The sequence below is a fragment of the Trachinotus anak genome, unplaced genomic scaffold, assembly GCF_046630095.1.
Source record: "Trachinotus anak isolate AG129_WGS33_773 ecotype Australia unplaced genomic scaffold, CSIRO_AGI_Tana_v1 ptg000012l, whole genome shotgun sequence".
NCBI classification, from domain to species: domain Eukaryota; kingdom Metazoa; phylum Chordata; class Actinopteri; order Carangiformes; family Carangidae; genus Trachinotus; species Trachinotus anak.
Window position 1 is genome coordinate 28,135,539 of NW_027273863.1, and position 20,881 is coordinate 28,156,419.

Genomic DNA, 20,881 nt, shown 5'->3' on the forward strand with positions numbered 1-20,881 from the left:
TTGTTGTGTGTTGTGTGGTGAAGTGGTTGCTGTATCTGGCAAAGTGGTTTTGCATTAAAATGGTTTTTGTCTGGTAAAGAGGTTTTTGTGTGCTTAAGTGGTTTGTTCATAAAAGTGGTTGTTGTGTGGTACAGTGGTTATACTTATTGTAAAAGATTCTGCAGAAAAATTTACAACTGTCTCTTGGAGTTTTGCAGAGTTGTTGTTCTCCTTGCCATCTGTTCCTGTCACATCAACATAAACATGTGAGTCTGTTTTAGTGTAGTTCTTAATCTACTGGTGTTTTTTCAGTAGTTGTTGTAGGCTGACTCATCAGGTTTACAGACTCTGTCAACCTGCAGGTTGCTGCAGTGTTTTTAAAGGACAAGGCTTAAATGTGATGATGTTCTGGCGTGGGATGCCCACACATTTCTCTCCTGCCTGTACAGTCTGATTAGCTACTGTTGGGCTCAACAGTCAACACTCAAAAATAATGTTTTAATGTTTGGGCAATTTCAGTCCAGTCTAAAGTCCCTTTTTAATTTTTGTTTCCTTTAACAAATCAAATTAATAACAATTAATAACAAATGAGTCCTATTTTATTAAAATGAGTTTGAAGCTGATTCTTTAGATAAAATCAGCACCAAACTTAAAATGATAAACTTTCATTTATGTGAGGAAAAGTATGTCTTTAGACTAATTTCTACTGTTTGATGAAACTCTCATTAATCACTTCCTGTGGTTTACTCAACATTTCAGTGGAAAAGTGCACCCAGAAATAAAACATGTATTATCTGCTCCACCTGCACAGCCTCAGCCTCAAGAGACACAGATTACCTGCTGAGACACTAAAAATATCTGGAGTTGGACAATATTTTATTTTATCTGGACATTTACAGAAACTCTGGCTCTACATTTATGACATTAACATATCTACATTTATTCGTCTGTAATGAAATGAAACTAAATTATTGCGTTTGATTTTCAGTTTAATTAAAACCAAAGAAAATAGGAGGTGGACTGAAACAATCCTGTCAGATGACTGTTGCTTTAAGGCCCGCCCCCTCCACACACACACACACACACACACACACACACCCCTCCCCCAGTCGCTCTCCCTCTCTCTCTGTCGCTGTTAATCCGCCTTGCGCTCTCTCCGTCTGCAGTTATAATGGCGGAAATCAAAACGGGAATCTTTGCTAAAAACGTGCAAAAACGGCTGAACAGAGCGCAGGAGAAGGTAGGAGCTGAGGAGGAGGGTGTTGGGATGAAGGCGGAGGGTGGAAGACGGATGGAGCAGGACAGGGATAGGTGGCTGTGGAGCTGGTTCGAGGCTGCAGGCCTGTGCAACGTTTCTCTCTGATATTATTAAATTCTTTTGATTTTCCAGTTGGTGTTTTTTTTTATTATTAGACACTGATCCGCACCTAGATGGTGACATCATGATGTGTCCGTTAATATCAGCTCATAAAAACAGTAAAATTATCAGAAAGGGGCGCAGAGCGTTTTGATTGGCTGTAGCTGATGGCGGATTAACACTGATCGGAACACCTCGCGATGACGTCACATGTGCGGTGAAACACGCATGAAGACACGCATGAATTTTATGATTTATATAAGTGGCAGTGAGGTGTTTTCCATTCCAAGGTCGGCGGTGATGCTGGTGCTGTTGGTGGGGGGTGCTGTCTGCGGCGTGGTGACGTTATGTCTACGTCAGAGCAGCTACCTGCACATTATTTGTAGGATATAGCTACTGGGCTGCCGGTACCGAATTTAATGCTGATAAATGCAGATCAGAAAATAGAGCTATAGATAGACAATATGCACTACCCGTCTCTCTCTCTCTCTCTCTCACTCTCTCTCTGTCCTGATGTTCTCTATATATCTATACATTTATATTTCAACATATATACTGAGTATCTACAGTTGAGTATAGCCACACACACACACTCACACAAATAAATGGCTCTGTATGTCTACATATTTACTGGTTAATATCAGTGAGGGGTGTTGGTGAGCTCAAATCAGCCTCATTTGAAATAATTAGCTTATTATAACTCATTATACAATAGTTTTAACACTGTCCGTGGTGCTGAAATATTACATGTTCTCACAGTGAGAACTGTCCATGGTGCTGAAACTTAACTTGGTTCTCACAATGAGAACTGTCTATCGTGTTGGACCATTGCTTGGTTCAGATAGTGAGAACTGTCCATGATACTGAAACATGATCTGGTTCTGACAGCAAGGATTCTGACAGTGAGAACTGTCCCTGGTGCTGAAACTTAACTTGGTTCTGATAGTGAGAACTGTCCATGGTGGTGAAACCTTACACCTGGTCATGTGCTTATGCTAAATGAACTTGTTTCTGTTCCTTCAGATGAGGCCTCTCTTTGTTACTCTGAGTTTGTGATGGCACCTGTCTTTGAGCAGATCATCTGTTCACATTACACACAGAAAGGAGTGATGTCTGTCACATTGTGTATTAATAAAATCTGTTCCCTCAGCTGAAACAAAAATGCCTCTGTGCTACATTCAGGGGGCACATTCAGCAGGTTGATATAAGGTATTTCTGGTATTTCATCCAGAAAGTTAAAGATTTGAGTTTTAAATGTTATTAATGTAGAGGCCCCCTAACCCTAACTCTAACCCTGTTTCAAACAAATCTGCTGTTTCTTAAAAATACACGAAAGAGTGAAGCTGTTTATTTTGTTATGCTAAAAAACATTTACAATGTCTTAGTTCTTTGTTTACTGCCTGTTTGTGCCAACAAATTAAAACCACAGCTACTTTCAGGTCTTTAAAAATAATGAAAATATATTTTTTTCAACATCAATAAGCAAACATGATTTTTTATCTTTTTATCTGGCATTCAGTCACATGTATGTGGATGTTTCACAAAATACAAATAAACTTTACCTGAACAACTATAAAAATGTAACTTTACTATCTTTAAAAAGCTTTTGTGTGATTAGGAAACAGATGTACTCATTATCTCATGTAAGCAGGTCTAAAAGTGTCTCACTGTGTATTTTTTCTCAGGTGCTGCAGAAGCTGGGAAAAGCAGATGAGACCAAAGATGAACAGTTTGAACAAGTGGTCATTAACTTCAGGAGACAGGAGGTAAGAGATGCTGGACAATGAATGAACAAAAAAGTCATTATTTTTCATCTTGACACCAACATAGGTGTCTGAACCACATTTGATCAGAATCATTCAACAGTTGTTGAGATTTTCAGTCTGGATCAAAGTGGTGACTGACTGATGGACTTTAACATCCAGAGTCCACATGTTTGTGTACCTGAAAATAAGAAACAGCAAAATCAGAACAAGGCAGCAGCCCACCACACAGAGAGGTTTGACCTCCCCAATAGGGATCAGTGTCAGTGGCTCTGGTTTTATAAGTATTAGAATTATTACAGGAGGAACGTCAGCAAGACCATTCAGCTCTTCTCCATCAAAGACAGCTCCTAACAGTTCAACTGCAGCTTCAAAACAGGAAAACAGGAAACCATCATGTTTCACCAAAGTAAAAGTACTGATGAAACATAGTTGTATATTTATATTAACCAGGTCTGTCTTTCTCTCTCTCTCTCTCTCTCTCTCTCTGTCTGTCTGTGTTGTGTTAGTCTGAAGGTTCTCGGCTGCAGAGGGAGATGAAGACCTACATGTCTGCTATTAAAGGTGAGGTGGTGTTTCTTGTTTGGTGTCATATAAAGACATCAGACATCATAAAACACATAAATAATTATATTAAACACATCATAAACAGCACTGTGAAATAAATAAAGTTAATAAAAGCTGTAAATAAAGCAATTAATAGCTTTTATTTACAGTGAATTTCATCCAAAGTGCAGTAAACAGTATCTCATATCAGTATTTGCTGTAACCCCCCCCCCCCCCCCCTTTGCTTTTAAAGCAGTACTAGTTTTTCTCAGTACACTTAGTGACAATCCTTCAGGTTCTTGGCAGGTAGGTTGTTCCAGCATATTGGAGAACCTGCAACATCTGCTGCAGTACTCCTGGTTCTTTGGTCTCTGAAGATAGCTCATCATGACCCTGGCTGTGTGTTTGGACTCGTTGTCCTGCTGCAGAGTGAACCTGGACCAATCAGCTGCCTCCTGATGATGATGATGAAGGACAAGAGTGAACATCCAAACTGTCTCAAATTTTGGCACAGTCCTGTATATTAAACATATACGATACTGTATATACTAAACACATATGTCATACACTATATAGTAAGGTACATTTAGGACAAAAGTTAAGTCACCACAACATCATCTATCAGCTGACTGTGTTTTTGGTCCTACAGGGATGCAGCAGGCCTCCATCAACCTGACCCAGTCTCTGCATGAAGTGTATGAACCAGACTGGCATGGAAAAGACGACGTCATGACCATTGGGAAGGTTAGAACTGTAAAAACACCAACAATACAGGATGACACCGGTGTCCAGGTGTGAGACACAGATGTTAGTGTGAGACACAGGTGTCCAGGTGATTATTGGAGCCACCCCCTTGTGGGCCCTTCACCTGCAGGTTGTGGTCAGGTATAGTGTCAGATAAAGATGAGAGGGTACCTGAGAATGCTGGCCTCTGGCGTGTTATATTGTACAGAATAATTTTCACTTTAATGTGTTGCAGTGATGACATGAGTTATGTTTTTTGCAGGACTGTGATGCACTGTGGGAAGACTTCCATAACAAACTGGTGGACTCGACGCTGCTGAACCTGGATGCATACCTGCAACAGTTCCCAGACCTCAAGGTAACAAACACTTTGCCTTTTTTACAAAACAAACTTGAAACTTTGATCCACAGTGTGAAAAGTGAAACTCTGGGATGTTTCAGACTCGTGTGGCCAAGAGAAGTCGGAAACTCATCGACTATGACAGCGCTCGTCACCATGTTGAAACTCTGCAGGCGTCTGGGATGAAGAATGACCGCAAGATAATGAAGGTGAGTCCACCTGTCTGTCATCAATCAGGGCAAAGGCTTCAGAAGTCAAAGGAAGCATATAGCACCTATACAGGTGACACACAGCAATATAGCCATATATGTTACCTGGCCAGGTGTTCTATGAAGTGAAAGGTTTTTGTCTGCAGGCAGAAGATGAGCTGAAAAAGGCTCAGAGAGTGTTTGATGAGCTTAACGTGGGTCTACAGGATGAACTACCAACTCTCTGGGACAGGTAAGCCACATCACAGATTCAGGCGCAGTTGTGTTAGTCTTTTATAAACACAGCTGTCTCTCCTCCTCTGATAGATTCAGTCTTTCAATTCAGCATTTGATGTTTGGTGCTGAGCAGCAGCAGAGTGAAGGTGTCTTGTAGTTCAAATACAAACATGAGTGATTCAAACATTGATAATGAACCAGATTCAGATTCTAATTTCACTGAAACCAAAGTCAGAGATTGGCCAACTGTACATCCACAACCTGCAGATGCATCAGGTACTGATGTTTAACCATCCTAATTTTTGACACATGCTTATGAACCAACCGACTGTTCAAAGACAAACCTTCCAGTTCTGCTCCAGTCTGTATTACAGTCACTTAAGGTTAGGGTTAGATCCACTGAGACAGAGTTTATTAAACCTAGTTTTAATCATCTGGAGACTAATAATGACACAGAATCAGCAACAATCTCCAGCTGAAATATTTTTCTTTGTGCTCTGCAGCCGGGTTGGCTTTTACATCAACACCTACAAGAGTGTGACGAGTCTGGAGGCAAAGTTTCACAGAGAGATCTCTCTGGTGAGTTTTTTCTTGGCGTTTGAATCACTACTATGTTCTGACAACATTGACAAAGTAAACCAATGAAAAGGTTTTAGAGCTGTTTTGAATGTTACATAATGCAGGGCAAAAGTCAGATAGGGAGATGGAGTCCAGTTTAAAATATTGCAGACATCAGGTCTGTGACCAGTAAAGTGAGGACACTTTGTGACATCTAACATGGGCAGAGGTGTTTCTGTGGATGGTAAAGTGTTAAAGCTCGGGTTTTATACAAAGGGCAAGTGAACAATTTTATTGGATAATTTTTTTAGAGAAGGGTAAAACCTATTTCTGTGGAGTAAAAAATACTTCTACATTAACTTTTAATTTTATCTACTACCCAGGTGTGCAGGCAGTTGTATGAAGTGATGACCAAACTGGCTGAGCAGCACTCTGACAAAATGTTCACCATCCAAGGAGCACCAAGGTTAGTATGAGTTTTACCTTAGGAATTAGCTTAACTTTAAATCTAGAAAGTTTTAATTTAGATTTTATTTTGTTTCAGCGAAATTAATCTTAATTAATTTGACTGTGACATCTGACACTGGGAAGCCAATCAGAATTTTACAGTATATGATTGTGTGGTTTCTGCCTCATCCCTCAGTGATTCAGGACCACTACGACTTGCAAGAACTCCTTCACCACCAGAAGATGAGAGTCCACCAGAGAGTCCAGACGCCAGCTCCAATCATATGCTTCGTCCTGTCTCACCTGGACCACCACGCCCCAAATCCCCCACACAGGTAGATCCAAACTTAACATGATCCATATCCTCATCACAGGTAAATATAATCCTAATTTGAGCTAGATCCACATCACTGGTAGATGTTCCATATTATTGATCTGGACAAAATGAAAAATGTAGTTTCTGTAAATATATAGATAATATACAATTTTTTTGTTTTGTTTTTGACAGAAGATTTTATAGAGATTAATTGACAATATAATAGTGATTGATAGATATGACAGTGATGAATGGTATAGTGATTGATAGATGATAGAGATTAATTGATGATATGGTAATGATTGACAGATGATATAATATTGATAGATTATATATTAGTGATACAATAGTGATCAACTGATAAAACAATACCGATAGATAATATAACAGTGATTGATAGATGATATAATGGTGATTAATCATGATAGACAACAGTAGAATCATCAGCAGACAGTGATTACCACATTTTTATTAAATATATTAAGTACAGAGTTTACTAACCAGAACTGGGTGTTTTCAGCTGTTCAAACTTCACAGTAACTTTCTGTGACTGTTTTTTTTTTTTGCTGCACACTTTTGTCTGTTGATTGGTGAGTGAACATGTAACATCAGTTTTTTGTCATTTGTCTGTTACTGCGTGTATTGAATCTGTGACACCAGTGTTACTATATACAGTAGATACCCGATGGTAGAATACGGCCTTGTTTCTACTGTGTGTTCAGGTCATGAGATCTGACTTGAAGTGTTAGATGTAAATAGTTTTTACATGTTTGTCAAATGTATTTGGACAAATATGTATATGTACGAATGTGAGGTCACACGTCATTTCATGAACACTGGTTCCCGGTCTCATCCAGTAGCGTTTTTACTTGTTGATGTTTTCTATGTATGATGAGTTGGACTGTCACGGGGCACAGTACACTGTCTGCACTGTAAAAATAATAAAATGACAGTGGCTGCAAACTAAAAATTAATTGACATTTGAGTTTGGTGTTAGGGTTAGGGTTAGCACATCATCTGTTGTGCACATCACTTAGCAATACAAAGCGGGGTTGTAGCTGAAATAGAGGACAGGGTTATCAATATGATGCAAAACATCCCAAACCCCCAGCGGGCCAGCATGTTTACATGCCGGAACTGTGATGTTTATATGCTGGAGCTGTGATGTTTACATGCTGAAGCCTTGATGTTTACATGACGGAGCCATGATGTTTACATGACAGATCAGTGATATTTACATGACGGAGCCATGACAGAGCAGGGTCCAGTAGACATGGAACATTGATTAACAGTGTTGCTGTGTAGAGGGGGACCCAGTGGAGGACTGATCTCTCAGGTGTGTGGGCCCCTAAAGGGCTACAGGTGGACTCTATGTTGGGAACCAGTGTTTTAAAATATATCATACATGACCACAACAATAGAATAGAAACAGTAGAAAATATAATTAGTTTTTAATGTGGTAGATCTTTGTGTGTTCAAGGTTTAAGATGTTAGATCATAGACTAAACTGTGATGCTTCATTGAAAGCATATCCAGTGTTTTGTCTCACTGACCTGTAACATGTCTTCGTCTTGTTTATCTGTTCATGTGTCTCCATTCTGCCCATGTATTCTTGGTAAGTAACCATGTCACATTCAGCTGGTGGTACTAAACCTCTGTAGTGTTTTATCAGAGTATCCCGCCTGCCTTGTATGTCATAATACCTCTCTTAGTGTTCAGATCAGTTCTTACAGTCTTTGTTGGCATTTTTAGATATTTTTTTGCTTTGTGACATGGTATGTTATCATGCTGGAGGTGGCAAAAAAATAAATCCTGATCTCTCAGACCAGGTCTTCACCTGTCCAGTATTGGTGAGCCTGTGACTAATGCAGCCTCAGGTTTCTGGTTTTGGTGACAGGAAGTGGAACATGGTCTCTGTTGTTGTAGTCCATCCACCTCCAGGTTGGATGTGTTGTTCACTCTGAAGCTTTTCTGCTCACCACAGTTATAAAGAGTGGTTATCTGAGTCACTGTAGCCTGTCAGCTCCATTCAGTCAGTTCATCCTCCTCTGACCACTGACCTCTCTCATCAACACAGAGCTGCTGCTCACTGGATGGTTTTGTTGTGGCTCCATTCTAAGTAAAAAGTCTACAGACTGTTGAGGGTGAAAATCCAGGAGATCAGCAGCTTAAGAAACACCAACAATCGTGGTGCACTCAAAGTCACTAATATCACATTTTTCCTCATTTTGACATTTAATGTGAAGATTAAGTGAAGCTCCTCACTTGGATCTGCTGCTGCTACATGATTGGCTGATGGGATACTTGAATGAATAAGCAGGTGTACAGGTGTTCTTAATAAAGTGATTACTTTAAAATGATAAATATTCACTCAATAAATTTAAAAAAGATTATATAAAACAAATTTTGATACTTTTGATCAGATATTAGACACCAATGATGACAAGTGTCAATTATAGTTATTCATTTCACAGAAAAACATCCAGCCCTGACTTGTTTACAAAAAAAAAAAACACAAAAAAATAAACACCCAAAAATGGCATCCTGATCCAGTAGGTCAGGATTTGATGGCCCAGGCTTCATACACAAAGTAAAGCTTGTTTGTTTTCACTGACAGCCTGTTCCTGTATTTGTGTGTCGTACTTAAATAACTGCTGTATTCTGACAGTTGCTGTTGCATTGCTCTGATTGGTTTATAGTCGCTAGAGGTTGCGATCAACTACTAATTCCATGCTCAGTCGAATTAAGGATGACCAGTTTCAACATTGTAAATATATTGTGTCCTGAAATCTGATGCAAAAGTCAGGAAAATATTCAACAGTGTTTATTTGTGGAGTGTGTGTTGCCACCATTAGAAACACAGATGTGTATTTGTTTGTTTGGTGTTGGAGTTCTTACCTGATGCCCAGGGAAACTCTGGGATGGTTTGGAGTTTGACTGTACCTTATCCAGAACTGAAAACGTCTGTTATTCAGCTTTCCTCTATTATCTGCTGATACTGTCACTAATTCTTAAAATCTCACAAGTTTTTGACAGAGGATGTGAGTAGGATTGAGCATGTTGGATGGGAGATACTATGACCTTACTTAGGCAACCACTGTGTGTCACCACTGTCATCCTTTCAAATGATTAACTGCAATTACAAAGCAATTATAAAGTTGAAGGTACAAATTTGTGTGCATAAAATGAGAGGAGATAACTTTTCACAGGACAAGGTAAACTAATTGGAGTTGCTAATGATGGGAGCTAACACAAGCAGTGGGTGTTGCGAAAATTGAAAACAGTCTGCAGCTGAAATCAGTTGACTTTCTAATACTGGTTCAGTTTTGAATTCAGCAGCTGTGGAGCTATGTGATGTGAACTGTTATGATGAAGCATTTAGAATTTGTGATTTGCATCTTTGGCTTCTTCTTTTGTGTCCAGTAATCTAAGGGAATCATTAAAAGAAGAAGTGAAAATAATAACATAGAACAGGTTAGAAAAATTCACTTTGACAACCAGTGGCTCCTCCCACTTCACAACTAGTGTATAATAATTGTTTTGTGTTATATGTAACTGTTAAGTGTTGGTATGTATCATTGTGTTTGTATTGTCCACATGTGGCTCCATTCATCCTTTTTGATGTTGTACATTAAGGGTCTCCAACCGTTTTTTTTACTGAGAGCTACTTTGACCAAAATAAAGGGGCTGAGAGCTCCTCGTCTTATATCACTGGTTACATTTACTCACATCAAAACACTCCAACTGATCTCCAAACCAAATCAGATGAAAGGTCAACAGATCAACAGGTCATCAAAATTTAAGCTTTTTATACTGATCTGAAACCATAAGGCAGAACACAAAGTTGTGCTGAAAAAACAAGTCTTTTATTGTAATTCTTGTAAAAAGTGTGGAATGGAGCTAGTGATGGCAATAGGGGTGAGGGGGTGTAGACAGGCTGGCAGAATAATGGCAGAGATGGACACACACACACACACACACACACACACACACACACACACACACACACACACACACACACACACACACACACAGGAATTCACAGAACTGGGCAGGCAAACAAAATTCAACAGGCAAGATGAGACTGGAGCTGAGCATGGCAGGTGGCAGGGTTGCAGGAGTATGGACCTGAAGCACAGGGATAACAGAGTTAGCAAGAAGTCTGGAAGACACAGAGCAACTAAGTTTACAAACAGACCTTGGCCGTAGCATAACCTTTATACTTCAGCTAGTGGTGAAGTTGATTGAATGATGAAAAGCAGGTGCATATGTAGACTGGAGGGAGCAGGATTCAGGAAGCCACGCCCAGCTGACATACACACAAAACAACAAAAACAAGAGGGAATTGAAAGGACCACAATGTCCAAATCATAACACAAATATCAATATCCAAACCTCACATTTTGTACCAGAAATATCTGAAACTCTCATCAGTGTCAATTTTGTGTCAAAAGTCACAATTCAGTCAAACCTGAACACACAGACATAATGAAGGTGTTGAAGAGGAGGTCTGTCTGTATATTTGATTTAGTTGCATTTGGAGTAGATCTAATGAGAAATGTTGTGTTGCCTAAAGTTTGTACTATGCATCCATGGTTTGTACAGACTATAATCTCTGAACCTTTGGGTGAGCTACTGGAAGCTCATGAGCTGCCTGTTGGAGACCCCTGCTGTACATGACACAGTAACATAAATCAGAAAAAGTGAAAAGGTGCTGCTAGATTAAATCTCTCCGATTTGAGATGCTCATGGCTTGTTGTGTCTTCTGGCAGTTTAAAAAGGGACCACCGGTGCCTCCACCACCAAAGGTCACACCTACCAAGGAGGTGGCAGAGGAGCAGATCATTGACCTATTTGGAGGAGAATTTTTACCAGCACCTTCACCATCGCAGGTCAGGGGATCCACACACATTCTCTGTGCTTATTAAATTTTCCTACTATGCACAGTGTATTGTAAACATTTGTTTACCCATCTTTTTTCGCTGTTGCTCACAGCCCAATGAACGACCTGGAGAATCTCTTCTTGACCTGGACTTTGATGCTTTTCAGCCAGATGAAAGTGTCTCACCAATACCACAGGTTCTTTTAATTTTCATTCTTTTCATTTCATTAACATAATTTCACCTGCAGAGTACACCTCTACACCTGAACAAGTGTGGTCAGAAAGAAAAGTCTGAGAGTTGATTTTTACTAGAAGGGCCTGTGAAGCTGTTTATTAATCTGCTCAGTTTTTTACAGAGGCTCTGACAGCTTTTTTCTGGGAAGAAAGAAAAAAATGGAAAAATGATCCCCCGGAAAAAAAAAAAAATTTTTACTTTCCTCTCTGGGGTTGTTATCACAGATGGAAATTCATTCAATCATTTGCTTTTGTAATACTGATTTCAGCCACAAGAGACTGAAGTGGACCACAACCCTAAGTTATGTAACATTGCTGTTCCTCATCTTGGCTAGAAATGTATTTTAATAAGCAAAGGCTTTCTGCCAGGAACACTTAAGGAAGTCAGGTGAACTACCACAATGAGCAACAAAACCCATACAAGTAAGAAGCTGTAATGGGAGAATGGATCTTACAAAGGACTTTCACCGAGGAGGTTGGAGTTTGAGTCCTGTTATGCATATTTATTTAGTTAACTTTTCTTTTCAATTTATTTTCTTTATATATTTTTTTTATATTTATTTTTTTATAATCTATAAAAACAAACCCCAGAGAGACAAAAAAAAAAAATCACTTGCCTCTCAGGGCTTGTTTTCACAGATGAACTAACAGTAGTAGCAGAGTATTCATTAAGAGCTGCTTCTGATGTTAATGGTTCCTATTGATGTGTTACTGATGTTAATCTTTATAAAATATGTGCTGATCACCAATATTAACAACATGTGCTGTGCCCCTTTCAGACAGCTATACCTTGGGATATGTGGTCGGTAAGTAAAGTCTTGTGTCTTATTCAAAACTTTTCAGTGTATAATTTATGTAGCTATTGCAAAATCACAAATGTGAACTTGATCCTCCAAATGTATAGATTAAATAAAACAGATCAATGTGGTTGTCTCTGCAGATCTGAACCATTTCTTTACTATTTCTTTTTTTTTTTTAAGGCAAACACACAAACAGCCCAGCCTGTAAGTATTTAGTTACACAACACCACTGTTGCTTGTCATCATCACTAAAACCTGAGAAATCAATGATGGATTTGGATTCCCTGTCTTCATAATGATAATGTTCACTGTAGTAGATCAGTGTATTCACAAACTCATCCAATTAATTTCACCTTTGACCTTGTTTAGCTGCTATTTCCAAAAAGATAATATGGCCAACTAATGTCTTCTCCTGTTGGCATTTATTTTTTCTTTTAATACCTACATTTGTACTGTTGATTTTAAAATATAATTGAATAACTTTGATGCAAAAAATTCCACCTAGTTTACTATGCATATTAAGAGACCTGTACTGTGGCCATGTTTGCATTTTTAAGAGTCTAAATTTACCCAGAATTCACAGTAAATTTTGAAGGCAGTCAGAAACTCAGCACAAAGATGAGATGTGTATATATCTTTTAGATGGCAACCATGATCATTCTCCAGATACATCATTCAGGTGCAGTGTCTGTATGTGGAAAATAGCTACTCTGTATTTCCATGCACTGGCCTTCCAGTCAGACTGTAGAGTAGGGGTGGGGGGTCAAAATTAAACCCTTCATTCCCTGCCATTTCCAAGCAGGCTGCGGATGCTGGCTTCATGGCTGACTGGTCCGCAGACTTTGGTGCAGTGCCAGCAAATGGAGATGCCTCTTCAAGAGCCGAGGCCCCTGAGGCTCCTGCTGTAGGGCTGGAGGGGGCACAGGACGGGGCACAGGGTGGGGCTCAGGGCTGGCCCCAGGCAGATGGCTGGCTGCCGGGTGGAAATACAGCTACACCTCCTCAGGAAAGTGAGGCAGCCACAGCAGCTGAATCTGAGGTTAGCAAGTGGGACTCTCAAACTAACCCCAACTTTCATCCCACTGCAGTCAGAGGTGATGAAAACAAGACTGGGCAGGCAGATTCAGGGGGGGGGGTAGCAGGGCACGAAGACCGCAGGACATCCACCCCAGGACTTATATTCACCAATGAGTATGGTGAACAGATTGAGGACAGCACAGAGGACAGAAGAGAAAAGTGGGCCAGGTCTCCAGATGGCTCTGGGTCTGAATATGAGACTGCTGAGGAGTGGGGTGATGGAGGTCTGGGGGGAGGCTGGGCGAGTGCTGATGATGAACTTTCATATGAAGATCGTCCCCCAGTGAGTGCCTCAGAGGGGTGGGCAGGTGGAGCTGATGGTGTAGCACCAGACTTATCTCAAACTGTAGAACAAGTTTCACCAGTGAGCAACACAGTTTACGGAAACCTTTCTGAAACACATGGAGCAGGTGCGTTTGATTCTGATCCTTTTGCTGAAACACAGGGAGAATGTGCTTTTGATTCAATTCCCTCAGCTGAAACACAAGGAGGAGGTGTGTTTGATTCAGATCCCTTTACTGAAACAGGGGGAGCAAGTGTGTTTGATTCAGATCCCTTTGCTGAAACTCAGGGAGGTGGTGTGCCTGATTCAGTTCTCTCAGGTGAAACCCAGGAAAGAGGTGTGTTTGGTTCAGATCCATTTGCTGAAACACAAGTAGGTGGTGCATTTGATTCAGATCCCTTTGGTGAAACACAGGGAGTAGTTGCGTTTGATTCAGATCCATTTGCTGAAATACAGGGAGCAAGTGTGTTTGATTCAGATCCCTTTGCTGAAACTCAGGGAGGAGGTGCATTTGATTCAGTCCCCTCAGCTGAAACACAGGGAATAGGTATGTTTCATTCAGATCCATTTGCTGAAGCAAAGTTTGAAAACAAGGGGGGTGGATTTCAATTTAATACATTTGCTGAGACCTCAGCAGAAGGTGGGGGAGGGAGTGAGTGGGATGCAGACCCTTTTGCCAACAGTTTTCCAGCAGCCTCTTCAGGGATTGATTGTCCTGCCTCCACTACCACGTCCTGGCAGGAAGTCAGTGACAGCAGTGGCTTCGAATCCTCTGTCACTCGACAAAACTCTGCATCCATCTGTGGAATGGTAGAAGATGTTAACATTCCCAGAGTTCACAAAGAACCAGAAAATTCAGACATGTCCGAAGACGAGGCTGCAAACCGGAGATTTGGAAAGTTGTACCAAGAGCTAGATACAGAACAGGAAGAGGTACTTGACTTCCTCCCTTCTTTAGTGTGGTAGATTAGCACAGAGTAGATTAGAAATCATTGAAATCTCTTTCCTTCCTTCTACCCTCCCACAGACTGACAAAGTGAAAGTAGTCATCCTAAAACCTGGATCCTACCCTGAGCTCTTCCCACCTCTCCTCTTGCTTTGTTTGCTTGTTCATTCCATACTTTGGTTTTCTTTACAACTCATTTAGTAATCCTAAATGCTTTATAACATTAACCTGTGTCTGAATTTATTCAGGTGTCCAACGCATTCAATGGATTTTCACAGGTAATTTTTCAAAATAAATTTAAATTTCCAGCTATTGTCCAGACAAAGTAGTAAAATGTAGTTTACAGCTGTTCTGAGTACAGTGTTTCAGATCTATTTCAATCCATGGAGACTTTTAGTGTCACCAATGATTTTACCAACTTACCATATCATCCAAACATTTTTTGCTGTTGCAGTGTCACATCAGCTAAATGTCCCTTCTCTTAATGTCTCCTTTCTTATCGTTTCATCCCCTGTTGTCTCATGTCTTAATATCTTGTCTCTTTATGTCCAGTCTTCTAATGTTTCATCTCTTTATGTCTTGTTCATTAATTTTCCAAGACCTTAATGTCGCAACTCTTAATGCCTCAAATTTGAATGTTTTGCAAATAGTCTTCCCTCTCTTCTGTGAATGAGAAATCATTTTGTATTTTTCTTCTTTAGTTCTTACTACTCTTCATTTTTTTCACATATGCATTCTGAAGGATGCTTCTGCCACATCATTTTTTGCCAATTTTGATAAGATGGTGAGTATTACTTTTACCATGAGCAAGATTTTATTCAAGGTATCATATGTATATGATATAGAATGGTGTATTAATCTTCTTAGTCTGTTGTTCTGTTGAGCAGTTTTATTTGATAATCAGTTTGTTGAGGACCTTTTGTAAACATTTGCTGTTAAGTTATATCCTCTGTTTGATCAGTAGCTTTTTGGGATATCTCAGACATATAAAAATGCAACTAAAATATTTTAAACTTTATTTTAAACTTAAATTTACCTTAGACAGAAAAATGAACTGACATTACGGATGTATTAGTGTGCATGAATGGTCCACTTAGACAGATGGATACTTTTGTTACAAATTCTGAGCCGTTTACTGAATTTCATGAAAAACATCAGCAACCACATTTAAACTGTTTGAGGGTTGATCACCGTCTTCCTTTGCAAAAGAACGAAGCTAATGCTGAATCAACTAGGGCTCCTGGAGCCTCAGAGATACAGGCTGCTGCCTCGACAGAACCTGCAAAGGAACAAAACAAACCTGCAGCTTCCCCTGATGGAGATGAACCTGCAGCCCCCCATGCTGGAGATGAACTTGCAGCCCCCCCCGCTGAACATGAACCTGTTATCCCCCTTGTCGGAGATGAACCTGCAACCAGCCCTGCCAAAGAAGAACCTGCAGCTTCCCCTCTCGGAGGAGAGGTGGATGAACATACAGCTCTACCTGCTGGTGAGGTGGAAGAACCTGCAGCTCCACCTGTTGGTGAGGAAGATACAGCAGAAAGTTCTGGCAGCCCAATGGAGGAGAAGCCTGCTGTGAGTGGATGCGTTGATCCCAGTAGCTCAGTCATGACACTACTGCTATTTGTGACCACCTGATCATCGTCATCATTCCATCATCATCAGCACTGTCATCATCAGCATTGTTTTCACCATTATCAACATCATCGTCATAGTAATTACATCATTGTCATCATTGTCATCATCATTATCACCATCATCTTCATCACCTTCATCATTATCATCATCATTGCCGTTATTATGGTCATCACTATTAAAATTATCACCAGTGTCATCATCATCACCACCATATGATCCATATCATTAGTAGTATGTAAATTATTAAATATTTACATGTTGAATTGTTTGAGTCTTTACTTTCAGTTCATTATTTCTATGGTATAATGTGATTAAGGCCACAAACATGTTCTAGGCAAGGACACAAACAAACACTTTGAGTTATGTCAGATGCATTTCATGCAGTATTGCCTTATGGAGTGTGTCACAATGCAACAGAGGTGTAAGCTGTGAGAACTGTTTATTGAGAAAGAAAATTTCCATTCTTCCTTCATAAGTGATTCAGAGATCAAAAATCACATCTGATTTGTTTCATTTTTCTTTATTCAGTGCAATAAGCACAGCAGTTCTCACACATTCCTCCATGGATGTGTGTTTGCTTAATACTGTGGTCATGGAAATGTCCAGATTAGCTTTCACTATAATACCTACATCGCAAATTGAGCTTATTTCCAAGTTGTGCGTTCAGAGCAGCTGGGCCATTTGTCTTTGCATACTGTACTTGCATAGAGAACATATGTGTCCTAAATGTGATTTTTGTCTTCAAAGTCAAAGGTTGGATCTCCCAGTTCTGAGAAGCCAGAACTCAGTGAGGTATGTAGATCTGCTTATTTTGGTTTTTGTTAGCTTTCATTTTTCTTTGTCATTCATTGACAATTTAAATATTTTTATCACTATTTTTTAAGAATAATGAAAGAATTGAATAATAAAATTCTGCAAGTAATTAAAAGTTGGACAACACATTAACTAAACAATAATAGTTATGCATCTGTTATTGTGTCAATTGTACTTTAGACTGTTTCTGTCATCCACCACTACATGTGCCTTGTGTTTGATTTCCTTAGCAATAATCACATTGTCTTAATCTGTGCTGTGTGGGTTTTATCATAGGATTCCATAATACTTTGTTATTTTAGGTTTTTTTTTAAGAAAAGTCAATATCTCTAGAGAATTACTGCCACACAAATAAAAACAGGACTTCTCAATGTTCAGAGAATTTAAATTGAAGAATTAGGATGATCGTGCTATACCAACAAGGACATGATCAAAATAAGTTTAGGAATGATTAAAAAGTTATTAGCTTTACTACTGTTGTTGTGTGCTTTTCTGAGACAAAGTAAAAGGTTATCAATGAGAGGGTGATGCTGATTGTTGCCTGCAGGAAAAGATGCCGATCCCCTCCGTGGTGATTGAACCAGCATCCAGTAATGAAGGTGATGATGACCGTGATGCTGACATCATCTCCCCCACTGCCATAAGTGACAATGAGGTTACAGCTCAAAACCAGACCATCAAACATATGAGTCCATCTGGTGCTGTGTCAGGACTCCCTGATGACTTTCTCTATAAGGTGGGAGTTCATCCACATACCAAATAACTCCTAACTTTTACAGCAGCACTTACTGTGTGGGTTAGGTATCTGTTGTTATCAGACATGGTAATGGTGTTTTTCTTTCTTGTAGGTGGAGACAATGCATGACTTTGAAGCTGCAAATTCAGATGAGCTTGAACTAAAGAGAGGTGATGTGGTGTTGGTGGTTCCAACTGCTTCAGTAGAGGATCAGGTGAGCAGAATATGTGACATGTTTAAATCCAGTAATTAAATATCATCAGCCTTTTGGAAGGAAGGAACGAACAAAACTGTAACAGTAATTTAGGCTGATAGTGGTGTTTTTGTGGCTGTGCTTGTTGCAGGATGCTGGCTGGCTCACAGGGATCAAAGAAAGTGACTGGGTAACACTCGGAGCCGGTGCTCAAAAAGGACTGTTCCCAGAAAACTTTACCCAGCATTTGGAGTAAGAAGTCTCCGTAGATGGCAGATCAAATCGGGAGAAATTTGAAACACTGGTGTACAAGCAGTCCAGTCAGCATGTAGCTAGCCCTGTCCTGAGAAAAACCTGTGGTCTCATTCAGCTGTCTGCTGGCCAACATAATGCTATTTCTGCTTAGATAAGACTCTTCACTCTACTGAAAGTAAAACTCATGGTATGAAATACTAGTACTATTTCCAGCTGAAGTGAAAATTAACAAGCATGATGTGATAGTATGGTCTACCTTTCCTGGAACTAAGAAGAGTTTATTTTTTTTTTGACAGACAAAATATGATGTATGGTCTTATGGTAATGTTGAAATATATGTTCACACCTTCAAGAGCAGGAAAAGTTTTTCTGGAGAAAACAAAAAGAAAAATAAGAAATACTGCACCTTTTTTGCACCAAGTGTGTTGTACTAATTTTCTTGCTCTGCTGTGGAGTATACCAGAATCTGTAGTGCTGTGATCTATTTAAATGTGTTCGAGTGTAACATGAAACTCTTGAGTTTGTTGTTTTTTTCAGAAATGTCATTGCTGTTACATTTGAATCACTGTTAATGTACTTCTGTGTTACGGTTGAGTGTGTGGTGATCTTTCTTTGGCATATGTGGCAATTAATGATCTTAATAACAAGTGTTGCTGTGTTTTTGCCAAAATAGTATTGACATTTATTATTTAAGTACTGGTTTAACAACCAGTGCACATCCAGCATGAAAATCTCAGATCATTTATTGTAATCAAGTATTTTAAAAGACAATAAAAACAAAGAATCTCCCTACTATTAAAAATATCATTGTATATCTGTAGAAGTCATCTCTTATAAAAATTATATTTATAAGAAACTGAATCAATCAGGCAACATCTTAATCTTATCAGCTATTTATATAGAAGTGTATGATCACAGGGAAGGTATTAACAAATCCAATATGCAATCTATGTTGTCGGATTATTTTAGGTCTCCGTGTTCCAACAGTTCTGTAGCTCAACAAAGTTGATATCACTTTCTTTAATAGTGAATTTAAAACTAGATGTATACATTTTGTGATGTACATACAATAACCATTTATGTCATGATAAATAAATGAGAGTTAATAATGTATGAAGCTTTGTTTTGACCATTGATTGTAATTTAACATTTATTAAATGAGCCGGGGGCACCAGCACGGGGTACAAGTGAGTGGTTGGGGGTTAGGCAAGAGTGTTAAGGTAGGGTTAGATTAGATAAAAACATTTCTTAGTAATAGGTCTCCTTTTCTTGATGTTGCTTTTTATCCACACAGAGCTGTTGAAATGTCCTGTGAATAAAAAAAAAAATGCTAAAATGACAATCACAGATTAGGTTGGGGTAATAGTATAAAACCACAATTGCCGATTTGATGAACCTTGGCTAGCCTCATATCTTGGGAACTGTGGGTGCTAGAGTCACAAAAGTTTGTGTGCTTGTTCCTTTGGTCACTCCAAAGGTGTCTGCCAAGTTTGGCAGCCCTAGAGAGCCAAAGGCAAGGCACTGGCTGGCGCACATCACTGCAGATTCCCACATTGTATGTGGCTGTTGTAGTCAAGTTGCAAAAAGAGAGTTAAGTAAGAGAGTCAAAATCCCCTGTCAAAGTCAAGTATTAATTAAGTAATTTATTACTAAAAATTGATTAACTTTCAATAATTTTTTGTATAAGATTATAGGACACATCACCAATAGTTCACCTCAGGATCATTGAGTGTTTTGGCCACTTATCACTAGACACTCTCACCCGAGGATGGCCCCGCCGGGGGTGGTCAAACCTTGGGGTATGTCCTGTAGCCAATTAGGTTCAGTTAAGTGTAGGTTTCCCAGGTCAAAGTCAATGTTTTGCTAAGTTCTGAAGGCTTTAGATTGTAACAATACTAAGTTGTAGAAAAGATAATAGTAATTGGTTACTCATCCCTTGTTAATCACAGATTGGTTGTTAGGGTTAGGGTTAGGTTAGGTAAAAGACGCAGCACTCTTGAGAGTGCTACGAGGGTCACGGGCACACAAGGACACAATAAAATCAAATCAAATAAAAATAAAAAAGCAAACAAAACAGGTCTCCCTAAAAACCTTCCTTTTGGGGTTTGAGTGCTTTTAAATCACTTAGGGGTGGTGGAGGGCAGGGGCTATGGCCCTTAAAGTCTTATGCCAGGACTGGGTTTCGAAGGGTTAGGGTTAGGTTTAGATAATCTATCTCGATAGTTCCCCCCGTGGCATCCAACGATACTCACGGTTTGGTGTAGAGAACTAAAGGTAAGGCACGGGCCGGCGCATGTCACTCGGACGACCTCCTCCCGCTATGCATTACTCTTTGGGTCAAATTGATTGTTTGTTGCCTCAATGCGGAACCGAACGGAGTATTTTAGGTTTAAATTGAAGTACCAAGTTAGGATTGGAGAGTTCTAAATTGACTGTTAGGTTTTGGGTGTCGGTTGGGATGGTGTTAGGAGAGATAAAATTTACTCGGCCACTGACTAGCAGTGGCCGAGTCATGCACACTCCATCACAGACACCCTGCAGGAGTGTCG

At 39.6% G+C, this 20,881-nt stretch overlaps 1 protein-coding gene across 13 annotated transcripts; it reads left to right on the forward strand.

Moving 5' to 3' along the window:
- The first annotated feature begins 1,052 nt into the window (after window positions 1-1,052).
- On the forward strand, window positions 1,053-19,445 carry amph (amphiphysin). 13 transcript variants are annotated; one of them, XM_071491564.1, is made up of 22 exons: window positions 1,053-1,219; window positions 3,022-3,102; window positions 3,609-3,663; window positions 4,295-4,389; window positions 4,652-4,747; window positions 4,831-4,938; window positions 5,085-5,170; window positions 5,658-5,733; window positions 6,096-6,178; window positions 6,356-6,494; window positions 11,257-11,367; window positions 11,471-11,554; window positions 12,371-12,397; window positions 12,572-12,595; window positions 13,194-13,430; window positions 14,946-14,975; window positions 15,440-15,481; window positions 15,907-16,272; window positions 17,083-17,127; window positions 17,696-17,884; window positions 17,997-18,098; window positions 18,229-19,445. In XM_071491564.1, exons 1-22 carry the CDS (start codon window positions 1,151-1,153, stop codon window positions 18,331-18,333), a joined length of 2,250 nt encoding a protein of 749 aa, XP_071347665.1. In that variant the 5' UTR covers window positions 1,053-1,150; the 3' UTR covers window positions 18,334-19,445. The 13 variants fall into 13 exon arrangements, with proteins under 13 accessions (XP_071347665.1, XP_071347657.1, XP_071347661.1 ...); XM_071491556.1 differs by having other exon boundaries at window positions 1,066-1,219; window positions 11,248-11,367; window positions 13,191-14,684; XM_071491560.1 differs by having other exon boundaries at window positions 1,066-1,219; window positions 11,248-11,367; window positions 13,191-13,878; window positions 15,399-15,481.
- The last annotated feature ends 1,436 nt before the right edge of the window (window positions 19,446-20,881 follow it).

Bases quoted from the DNA above. Each gene is read 5' to 3' on its own strand.
- amph (XM_071491556.1), top strand. From the start codon at position 1,151: ATGGCGGAAATCAAAACGGGAATCTTTGCTAAAAACGTGCAAAAACGG. The intron at 5,734-6,095 runs GTGAGTTTTTTC...TCTACTACCCAG, and splicing joins TTCACAGAGAGATCTCTCTG to GTGTGCAGGCAGTTGTATGA. The intron at 6,179-6,355 runs GTTAGTATGAGT...CTCATCCCTCAG, and splicing joins ACCATCCAAGGAGCACCAAG to TGATTCAGGACCACTACGAC.